This window comes from Natrix helvetica, assembly GCF_964273705.1.
Source record: "Natrix helvetica genome assembly, chromosome: 4".
NCBI lineage: Eukaryota > Metazoa > Chordata > Lepidosauria > Squamata > Natricidae > Natrix > Natrix helvetica.
The window spans coordinates 57,533,895-57,545,956 of NC_138550.1; the positions used below are offsets into that span (position 1 = coordinate 57,533,895).

The window sequence follows — 12,062 nt, forward strand, 5'->3', positions numbered from 1 at the left end:
CATGCGGCTACTTCTATGAAAAATTTTCAAGGCCAAATTATCCTTTCATATTCAGTGCAATACTCGATATGTTTGAACTAATTCTACTTTGTTTATTTGTGTCAGAAGCATCACAATTAAAATGAGGCATACTCTATAACATGAAAATTTACATATAAAATATAAGATTAAAATATGTACAACTTAAACTAGTCTTGCCCAGGAACTAGCAACTTTAATTGTGTTGTCACACCACCATGAGATCCTCAAGTGTACAATGATAGGACAAAAAGAGCAGCTGTACTGTACATATGACATGAAAGGAGACATGAAAGGAACCTCTCTAAAGAATATATGTTCTTAATATATTCAGGCGTCCCCTGGGCAACAGTTTATAGCTGACTAATCCTTTCAATCCAGAAGCATCTGAAGTGTAGTGAAGGGCTCATTTCCATCTGTCACACTAATTCTACTACAGACATTATTTTCTCAGAAGCCAGGATATTTTTGACAGTACCAGCCAATGACTGCTGGGAGGGTCTTTAATATCACCAAAGTGCCATAGGTGTTACATCACAGATTTCAATAACAAAATTAGAAGTTGTTTTGTGCAAGCATGAAAAAATATTTTCTCTTCAGTTTTAGACAAATTTTAATTAATTAACTCATTACATTTATACCCTGCCTGATTCTATTGACCATGCTTTTTACCCTAGGTACAGAGAAGCACAAATTATTGTTTTTACTGCATGACATGAAAAACGTAATATTTCTGATGCTTGCAGTATTCATAAGAAATGTCTTTTCTTCTCTGGGAAACCATGTCTTAGTCTAGAAATTCAACTGCAAAATAGCATATAAGTGCAGTGGGGAGCTTTTAAAAGATGTTTTAGTAGGAAAAAAACTGATCTTGAATTCATTAAACAAAAAGAAATCATGATTATTTTGTACCTTTGAAATCCCTGATATTATGATGGTGCTTTTTTTTCTGGGAGATTTGAACTTTTGCTTTGCAGATTCACTGAGCTGTTGAATGGCTGCTTCAGCCACAGGATCTGTGCCATTCAACATCAGTAACTCTGCCAAAATAAATACATAAATAAGAGAATGACTAGATAAAATAATCAAGTGAACAATACAGAATCAAGGGAAAATGCCATAATAGAAATGTATTCTTTAAATTAAATTGCAATTCTTTAAAAACTAAATCAATATTTTTCCATTGCTTTGCATTTCAAGAAACAGTTCTGAGAATTTTGCTTGCATTTCATCAATAGAGGCAATTCAAAGTTTAAATATACATGCACTCAAAATACACCATGTGAACAGTATAGGTTATATAATAAACAGCTTCATATCAAATTAGTCCTAAGCACTTCAAAGGCAGATTTGCTTTTCATATTCTATCAACCAGTTTCTTGTAACTAAATACCAGATATTAAAATGGAATGCATATTTTTCTAGTTTTTCCTTTTTAAAAAACATTGACAAAGAGGGATATATATATAATGGATGCATTTATCATTATTCCCTGGTTTCAATGTGGATAGTAGCTTAAAAGATGTAAGAAATACTTAGAAATAGGGGCAGAAATTCCTGTGTTTATGACATAGCATAAACTGTGTAAAAAGAAAAAATAGCACATGACAAATTCTTGAGAAATCTGATAGAATCTCTATAGCTATTTGTCAAAGGAGCAGATTTGAGTAGTAGTATTTTCTTCATACTACATAGAAGCTGCTCATTGACATTTCATATCTCCTATGGCGTTATCATAACTATAACTCTCTTAGTGGAAGATTATGATGTCGTAGAAAATGTAGTGAACTTTTAGCGTATTTTTTTTCATAAAAGGAAGAATGAGTCACTAGATATTCCTTTCTAATTCAAATTGCTCAATTTCTGTGACTCTGTTAAGTTTAAGTATTATTGTTCACCTTGGCATGTATGGCATATATAGAAATCAGGCTTATCATTATTCTGTGTGAAGTAAGTCATAGTATCAAACAGACATTTTTTTGGGGGGAACTAACATAACTCAGTGTCTTCCAATTCAAAACCAGTTATATAGACTGACCCTAAAAACCATCATATGCAGTGGTGGGTTCCGTGGTGCGCGCGCTCATGGGCACAATGTGCACATGCGTTGTAGCTGGAAACTATGCTTCCACTAGCCTCTGCGATGCTCCAGCTGCTTGGCGGAGCGTTGCGCAGGTGCTGTACGAGCCATGAGCGTGCACGGAAGGCCGACAGCTTTAAACCACAGTAAGGAACTCAGGCGGGCGGGTCCTCCGGAGCACCATACTGGAACGGTACCGGGTGCTCCGAGCAGGCTCCGGTACGCCCATACTGGGGCGTACTGTCTGCAACCCATCACTGATCATATGCCAGCTGAATGTTTGCTTGATATGAGTTCATTAGAATACCACTGTCTGAAGATTGTCCCATGCATTTCTAAAGAAAACCCAAACTCACCAGTATCGGAGGAAGATAAAGCCTTGCTTACTGAAACATTCTGACAATGGATTGCTTGAATGGATAAATCCTTTTCAATCCTTTTCACTTTAGCAGGACTTTGCACTGGGGAAACTATTAGATAAAATAGCTTGTTTATTGTTTCATTTATGCATTATAAAAGACAAACCCAGCAAAACATTCACCTTTGGCAAATGGATAAGAAATTAAATACCTAGATCTGATTATTAGATCATTAAACCTTTACTATACTAAGACATAATGTTAATTGTTTGTTTTGACTTAGCTTAAAGCAGAGTATATACAGCACAATGTATATTCATTCAACAAACTGTTCAGCAAACCATTAAGCAAACTATTAATTATTGTAATGAATGATTCCAATCTATCCCCTACTTCATTTCAGATTTTTTTAAAAAATTATGCTTTATGGCAGTGTTTTTCAACCTTGGCAACTTGAAGATGTCTGGACTTCAACTCCCAGAATTCCCCAGCCAGCATTCGCTGGCTGGGGAATTCTGGGAGTTGAAGTCCAGACATCTTCAAGTTGCCAAGGTTGAAAAACACTGCTTTATGGGATATGAGCATACACTGCCTAGAAATTCAAGAGATAGAGAACCATTTATAAGACAGTCAAACCACACAGTTACTGTTTGTATTTCTTTCTCACAGCACATATTTTTCACTCTTATTTTTGTTTTGAAGCGACATTCACAGTACAGCATACAACATCTGTTTGTTCTGAACAGCATAGTTAATTTAGTATCATGCTTGGGAGGGATTTTAAACAAATCTTTAAAAAGACTTATGTGTAAGAATTAATAACTAGCTTATTACTACTACTAGCTACCACTGTTGTCCTGTATTTTATTTATTGCTGCAATTTTAACTGCATAGTTAATCATTAGTGAAGCATGAGGGGAAATCTTTGTTCCTTTGCAATTTTCCATGCACCTTCAAGATTTGACTGAGGAGATGGCCTCTCGCCTGCTCTATTTGCGCCGATCTAACAATTACTACTATTTTTAATTGATTCAAAGGTTGAACATATTCTTTTAAAAGAATCTAATCACTGTTTTCAGTCTAAAAAACCCTCCTTTTAAAGAACTAGCCTGCATATTGTCTGTCAGTCCCAGAATGTTCCATGGCCAAATAAGTTTGGGAAATAGTGAGTCAATCGAAGTTGTAACCTGTCTTACACTTTAGCATAGAATTTTGTCTTAAAAAATCAGGTTCCTGATTTTTTATGGAACCTGCAAGGAAGACTTCCTCTTGGGTTCTCACCTGAATGCAGAACAGATGATCTCCCTTCCACCAAAGTCTTGGCTTTCACAGCAGTTACAGTAGTGACCACAGTCCCACAAGGCATCACAGTTCGATCCTTTTCTACTTTTGCAACAGGAAGCTTGGCAGGAACTTGCAGTGATTTGGTTTCTGATGGTTCTATGTACAAGAACTAAAGAAAGAGAATATTTAACATCTTAAAGTAAGGATAGTTGAAAATATATCAGGCTTTTGTGGGGAAAAGAAATAGATCAAATCATTCTAAAAACCCGTAAGTGTCAACACAGTCACACCCTTTAAAAAAAAATCATGTACAAACTGATGGCCTCTGATGGGCTTGAGATGGGATAATTTGCTGTTTTGTCTACAATTTATCATTATATGCATAATGAGTCAAATGACTAGGGTCAGGATATATTCAAGAAAAGAAAATTCAAGTAATTTTAAACTTTCTACCTCTGCGGACACAGATCCTACTGCAGAGCTATTATTGCGGATTTGGCTGTTCAATGCAAAACTTTGCAGTCCAGAAGGCTGTTTCCTGAATAAATCCAAAGGAACATTAGCAGAAACGGAAGAATCACCTGAATAAAACAGAAGAAATTTATTATTTCTTTAAATTTATTTTATGTTGAGAACAAGTTTTCAATATTTTGGAACATATTATATTAAAAACTACTTTTATCTTTGATATAAACCAGAAAAGAAGTTACTATTTCCCGTGTACCATTTGTGACTTCATAAGGAAGTCTCCGAGGAAGTAGACATTGGGGCTCTGATTTCTGCCATTTACGTTTGGACCCATGTCTCTCTCACCTCTAAGGTGACCTTGGAGACATGTTCCACTGTTTTAAAGAAAGTGGTACTTCATCCTCTCCTCAAGACACCATTCAACAGTACTGGACAATCTTTGTCCAGTATCCAATCTTTTCTTTTTATAAGTTGTTGAGATGGTGATAGGTTTGCAACTTCAAAGGAACATGAAAGAAACAGATTTCCAGGGCTATTTTCATTGGGGTTTCAATCCACATTACAGAGCCACTTAATGGATAATCTATGCAGGTTTAGGATGGGGCAGCGTATCTGTACTAGGCCTCCTTAATCCTCCAAACAGCCTTCAGCATCATTAAACATGGTATCCTTCTGAACTGACCCACGGAGCTGGGAGTGCAGGGCACAGTTTCATGGTGGTCCTCCTCTTTTCAAATGGATTCTGGTTCTGGTAAAGATAACAAGCCCTAATCCTATTTTGCAAGTGCTCCAGAGCTAATTTCCAATTTACCATCTATATGAAACAGATGCTAAGGTAATTTGTTGGCAGAGGGCTAAGAATCAACAAGATGTTGATAATACTCAGTTATATGTCTCTGCCCATGTTTTATGTAGGTTTCTGGCTGCTATTCAAGATTCTGTTTGTCATTTTTAAAGCCCTGCATTGCATAAGGTCAAGTTATTAGTGGGACCAATTGACCCCAGTAGTTTCTGCCCATCCCTCCTCAGGTGGCAGGTCTGCTTTGTGAACAATGTTATTTAGTAGAACCAAAGATGCTTCTGTTATGCTTGTCCCATAGCCTTTTCCCCGAATCCAGATCGGCCTGATTCTATCGACCTTCTGGAAAGCCTTGAAGGCCATTTCTTCACACATTGGGGCTACAATGATAGTAGAGGGTAGCATGTGTGTTTTGCTTTTATGCTGTTAATCACCCACAAGTGAAGCCTCATTTATTTTTAATTTGGTGTTGCCTTGTGGCTTTTGCATGGTAATTTTTATTATATTTTTGTAAACTGCCTAGAGTTACCTCATTATGATTTGCAGCCATATAAATCTGCGAAATAGTTGTGACCACGTGGTACATAATGGTTGGACGGTTCTCATTTCTCCGAAACTAAATGGGTTAGTCATTAGATGGTTAAACAAGATCTCGGTTTTCACTGTTTGCTTAGAGTTCATTGAGGAAAGAGTGGCTGGAGAAATAACACTTGGGCTTCTATGGCGTTCAACAGTTTCTCCTGCTGCACTCTTCTCATTGGGCATTCTTCAGTTTTACAAACAGAGAAGATAAATTAAACCACCTCTTTGGAGAGAATGAGTCTCCAACAGTACTTACCATCCAACTCTCCATTTTCTGTAATGCTGATTTGCAGCTCTTTTGATTTGGCATTTAACTCACTGCGGACAAAGATAACTTGTAGTTAGCAAAGCATTCAGATACATAGATAATCCCATATTTTAAAACATGGTTTCTTAACTGCATAATGGAATTTCTGCTTGCCAAGTAGTTAAAAGCAGAACCACCTGTTTGGAAGGGAAAAAAATCCCAAATGCTGGCAAAAACATACTTTATTTTGTTTGAGCAAACACAGTCTTAATACTAGCATTAAGTTTCACTTATTCAGTAAGTTTAGCAATGCTTAATTTGTAATATTTGAACTACAAAGAAAGTGTAGCTTTGTATTAAACTGTTTTTATTTCTCTGATTGGAAACTATAATCACATTCTCACTTATCTAGAAATAAGAATCACTAAGCTCAGTAGTACTTACTTCTGAGTAGGTTTGCAGTGATGTGAACTACTAAAAAAGACTTTGGTTAAACAGGAGTACATAGAGACAAAGAGCATATTCTTTCTATCTAAAATTCATACATAAATCATTATGCTTATAGCTATTATTCTAGCCCCTTCCTAAAATCCAGTATAGATTCCAGACAGGAGCAGCAAATTAGTCAATCAATCAATCAAATTTAATTTGTTAGCCGCACCCTCTCCACAAGGGACTCGGGGCGGCGTACAATAAAAACAAATACATATATGCATATAAACATACAAAAACACACATACGCATACATACACATACCCGGAGGAGGTAACAATCATTAAATACAACACAATAATAACAATAAAAATAAAATTAGCCATTAAAATACCCCATATTAAAAATTACAAATTTAAAAAAGGACTGTCAGGAGGAATAGGGTGGACTACGGTTGAGCCAGGCCAGATAATTGAAAAAGGTGGGTCTTGAGCTTTACACGGAAGGAGCGGAGATCGGACGTAATCCTGATGTCAGGGGGGAGGTCATTCCACAGGGCTGGGCCCATCACAGAGAAGGCCCTGCTCCTGGGTGTCGCCCCCCGACACTGTTTAGCGGACGGCACCCGGAGAAGTCCCTCCCTGTGTGAACGGATTGGTCGTAGGGATGTATGGGGCAGAATGCGATCCCGCAGGTAACTAGGTCCTGTGCCATGGAGCGCTTTGAAGATCGTAATCAAAACCTTGAAACGCACCCGATAGACCACAGGAAGCCAGTGCAGCTCGCGCAGGAGAGGTGTTACATGGGAGTACCTAGTACTCCCCATAATCACCCGCGCGGCCGCATTCTGGACCAACTACAGTCTCCGAGTGCATCTCAAGGGAAGCCCCATGTAGAGAGCATTGCAGTAGTCTAGGTGAGACGTCACCAGCGCATGGGTGACTGTGCGTAAGGCATCCCGGTCCAATAAGGGGCGCAATTGGCGCACCAGGCGAACCTGGTGGAACGCCCCCCTTGCCACGGCTGTTACATGGTCATCCATGGACAGCCGGGCATCCAGGAGGACGCCCAAATTGCGCGCCCGCTCCATGGGGGCCAGTTGTTCGCCCCCGATGGCCAGAGATGGAAGCACCTGGTTGAACCGGGGGGCCGGAAGCCACAGCCACTCCGTCTTGGAGGGGTTGAGTTTGAGTAGGTTGTCACCCATCCATCTTTAAATAAGAATAACAGTCACTTATCCAGGAAACTATTGCACAGGGGGAGAGAGAAAAAGAATGACCCTGCTCATTTTTATGCTGTCTCTTAAGAAATAACCACCAAGGGAACTTCATAGGCACACCATATAAAAAGAAAAATTCCCTTCCCTATTAGGCAGTTTTGTCTTCTGGCACAGCAGTGAAGGAACAAAGCAAAAGAATTTCCGTACCTCCAGGCTGGTCAAAGTAGAATACTAAAGTGAAACTGTGGCCATGTTTTAGAGGAAGCAAACAGCCAAATGAAGCAGAAAGTCCAACTTTAACTTAAGAGACTCTCTGTGTGATCCATATCTCATCCTGATCCAAAACATGCTTTATTTACTTTTGTCTTTGTCTTGTGTGAATCAAGCTGTTGCCACTTGGTAAATAAAACATGGGGTAGTGTAATGTTTGAACCTGTTAGGTTCAAACATTACACTACCCCATGTTTTATTTACCAAGTGGCAAGCTGTCCTCTAACTATTGTTATGTCCAATCAGTGCTGGAATCAATTATTATTTTTAAATATATTGCTAGATAATTGCTTCATTGAGGGGTTTTATAACATAGGTCAGCGATGGCGAACCTTTTTTGGCTCGCGTGCCACAAGGGGGGGAGCGCAGGGGGGTCGTGTGCGGGTGTGCCGCACCCATATTGCAACGTGCGACCCCCCCGTGTGCATGGGCGCACAACGCGCGACCCCCCATTTTTACATGCTTTTTTCGCCCTCCCCAGGCTCCAGAGGCTTTATAGGAGCCTGGGGAGGGCAAAAAGAGCCTCTCCCGCCCCCCCGGAGGCCCTCCGGAGGCTTCAGGGACCGTCCGGAGGCTTCCCTGAAGCCAGTGGTGGGTTCCTGCCGGATCGCACCGGATCGCGCGCTCCCTTTCGGCGCTAAACCCGGAAGTACGGTGTTGCCCCGCCCCTGGCGACGGGATGACGCTTGCCTGCGCTCCACCAGCTCGGCTGGGAACGGAGACGTTTCCTCAGCGGAGCGGAGCGCTTGAAAGGGACGCAGGCTCAGCCTGCCAGGCTGCCACCACTCCACTGAAGACATTGCTGAGCAGAGAAACGTCTCCGTTCCCAGCCGAGCTGGTGGAGCGCAGGCAAGCGTCGTCGCGTCGCCAGGGGCGGGGCAAGATCGTACTTCCGGGTTTAGCGCCGAAAGGGAGCGCGCGATCTGGTGCGATCCGGCAGGAACCCACCACTGCCTGAAGCCTTCGGAACGCTTAAAACCACCCTCCGAGCAAACTGGAAATGACTTCCGGTTTGCTCGGAGGGTGGTTTTAAGCTCTCCGAAGGCATCAGGGAAGCCTCTGGACGGTCCCTGAAGCCTCCGGGGGGGCGGGGGAGGCTCTTTTCGCCTTCCCCAGGCTCCTATAAAGCCTCTGGAGCCTGGGGAAGGCGAAAAATAGCTTTTAAAAAGGTGAACTCAGCTGGCCAGTGCGCTCATGTGCGCTGGCCAGCTGACAGGGCAGCACCTCGTGTGCCCTGACAAATGCCTCCGTGTGCCACTTGTAGCATGCGTGCCATAGGTTCGCCATCACTGACATAGGTGTACTCACCCAGGAAATGTACTAAAGTTCAAATAGCATACGGTATGACAAAAGAAAAGCAAAACCTAAAGTCCCACCCCATCCTTACACTAATATTTGCCAGTGTGTGATCTGAATGTAATTGACACTCAAGAACAATCTACAATAAAGATGTGATCATGCTCCTTATTCTTCATTATAATGCTATGCTATGTACTACTCTGTGTAGACTTTCAGCCTCAGTAAGCAAATAGGATTTTTCACACTAAGAGGATAAAAAAATAGGGAACTGTTTTCTACCATGTTTGTAAACATATTATAAGGAGTACTTACAAAATAAATTCCTCCTTCCAAGAAAGGTCCGTGGGATAATTGGCAAAAGAGCTACAAAATTTCTGCAAAGGGTCATTGAGTTGAACTACACAAATGGGATTAATGATACCTGTAATGAGGGAAATGGAAAACAGCTTAAATAAAACAAGAGTTTCTTACTTGGTGTGCAACTACATTAAAAATGGTTTTATGCATTTCAGATCAGCAGGTTACTGGAATGCAGGTTCGAAACCCATATAAGAACTCCTGCTGTGCTTGGGAATGTTAAATGAAGAATCTAAACATGTACCAATACATAAATATTGTAATGTTTACTATCAGTGTGATGACCAAATAGAAGTAATCTGGTAGAGATATTAAAAGCTTGAGCTGTCTCTTATGTGCAAAGGACTGATTTATTCTTTCATGGTCAGGGGAGTGTTTTGATGAATAAAATCTTAATGACAAAAAATATAAAATCAAAAAAAAAATACAACTCAATGTTTTTAAATTATTTAAGAAGTCAAAGTCATCATTAGTCACGTACAGCTTCATTAAGAAAAAAAGTAGCCAAACCATATTTTAAACCAACCAAAAATTAGTTCAAAGTCTACTTCAGTCAAGACAAGGCCAAAGTTTAAAAAGCAGGAAGGAAACACAGTAAAGAATGTAGAAGCAATGTGGGTAAACCACTTGTTTTCCTTAATGCTCACCTTCCTTGAATTCCCTGAAGGAAGTATGCAAGCGCAGGCTGGTAAAGACTTACAAAACCTGATGGACAAGTTCTGTACCCACCCCTTTAAACACATATTGCATGACTTAGTACTTGATGTTATGACCACTTAATAGCACTTAGAAGAACTGCAATGTCTGGCTTAAGTAACATTTGGAAGAATAAAGACATCAGCCTCACAACCAAATGCAATTTAAGGCAATAATAAGGGAGTCATCTACAAGTGCTCATATAGATTAACAATCCTCAATATGTAATGATTAGAAGAGAACAGCAAAGATATTACTGCAGATTTGTATAACATACTAGTCAACACAGGCCAATTCTAATAAAAAAGATGGGGAGAAAAAAAATGAAAAGTTTTTATCCCGCAAGAGTATGTAGATATCTTTCCTGTTCTTCTGCCTACAAATGTTAAGTATTAAGAACTGGTTAAAAAGTTATTTCACTTGAATTGCAATGATCTTAATTTTTTTTATAATAGGAATTCACAGCCAACTGGTTTAAATACAAATTACCTGGTTTTGAATGAAATGTTTGAAATGGTCCATTTTAGACTCAAAACAGTGATTTCATATTTGAGCCAGAAGCATTTTGCGCTTGAAATAGGGTATTTTGCATTCCAAACATTTTGTATAGTTCTAATTTATAATAAATCTAGTAAAGTAGCCATATTAAACATAGTGATCTCTAGATGTGTGTTATCCACCACTTTTCAATGGAAACTGGGCCACATAATGTTGTAAAAGGCAAACAACAGACCTCTGGACATGAATTTGTATTTAGCAAAGATGCTATGAAATGTCTCCCACAGACACCAATAGTTCTAGTACAGTATCATAACCAAAAGAGGTGATGACATAGAATAAAAAAAGATTTCTTTATGAAAAAGTTCTAATATTTGAAACAAGACAGACAACAGAAATTAAAGCCAATCAATAAAGCTATGCATTTACTGATGAAAAAGCCTCCTTTTCTTTGTTTATAGCATCTGCTTTAATCTATCATTGGAATTAAGCCAGAATATATATTATACAATTCAGGAGGGTACAGGGACAGCAAAGTATAAATTATTATACCTGCAATATTATGACTGGCGAGTGTTGCTTTGATGTTTTTCATGAGCAATTTTAGTTCATGAGCCCTTGGAGGCTTAGGAGGACTAGCACCCTGAGGAATGGCCACTGTATTCTGTACATAGGAAGCAAAAAAATAAATAGCTCCATTAAAGATAAATGTGCAATAAATTACGCTGTCCTCATACATTAAATCTCAACATCATTTTGAATTAAGCATTGCATAGGCACATGAGTCATTTATGCAGACTTAGCCAAGGCATTAAATTATGAAAATCTTTCAACTGGAAGTACAAAAAAGGAGCCACAGCAGCAATGAGCAAATCCATTATTTTAAATAAAGCTATACCTGTATTCCTTTTATATCTGTAGATCTTGTACTCAGAATCATAACAGGTGATGTGCAACTGATGAGATTCTGCAACACACTTTTAAATGTTTCTAATACAGTGCATGTCCCAAGAGTCTGATCCTAAAAAGAGAAAAATGGTGGCATTGCTTATAAAACTTTGAAGAAACATATGGGAGAAAATCTTCAAGATTGTTTTCAGCATGCTGCGTGGTGCATTGATTCAAACTACAGCATCATCTGCTCTACAAATTCTACATTGCTTCCAATTCTAGAAGAATAAGCTTGGATTAAAACAAATAATACATTTGGACATAGACAAATGTATACACATGTGAGATCCCCTCATGTATTGTATCTAATTAGTGCATAATGGAGAAATGAGGTCCATGATATGGAATATACAAGCAGGCATAATGGAAAGTGCCAATGCACCTCAGTGACAATGCATCAAACATAATACACTGTGGTTATGAAAGCCAGACAGCAAAAAGTCAAACTGAAAATGATTAAACACTTATTATATATTTAGCATATGATGAGAACATGACAAAGA

At 39.2% G+C, this 12,062-nt stretch overlaps 1 protein-coding gene across 1 annotated transcript in view; it reads right to left on the reverse strand.

The window, feature by feature from the left end:
* Window positions 1-12,062, reverse strand: part of C2CD2 (C2 calcium dependent domain containing 2) — a 40,031-nt gene that overhangs the window by 8,147 nt on the left and 19,822 nt on the right. The window contains exons 5-12 of the mRNA XM_081951812.1: window positions 11,507-11,629; window positions 11,161-11,272; window positions 9,370-9,478; window positions 5,847-5,908; window positions 4,195-4,322; window positions 3,739-3,910; window positions 2,455-2,568; window positions 931-1,058 (exon numbers count right to left, since the gene is read on the reverse strand). Coding sequence (XP_081807938.1) covers window positions 931-1,058; window positions 2,455-2,568; window positions 3,739-3,910; window positions 4,195-4,322; window positions 5,847-5,908; window positions 9,370-9,478; window positions 11,161-11,272; window positions 11,507-11,629 — 948 coding nt within the window. The remainder of the gene's footprint in view (window positions 1-930; window positions 1,059-2,454; window positions 2,569-3,738; window positions 3,911-4,194; window positions 4,323-5,846; window positions 5,909-9,369; window positions 9,479-11,160; window positions 11,273-11,506; window positions 11,630-12,062) is intronic.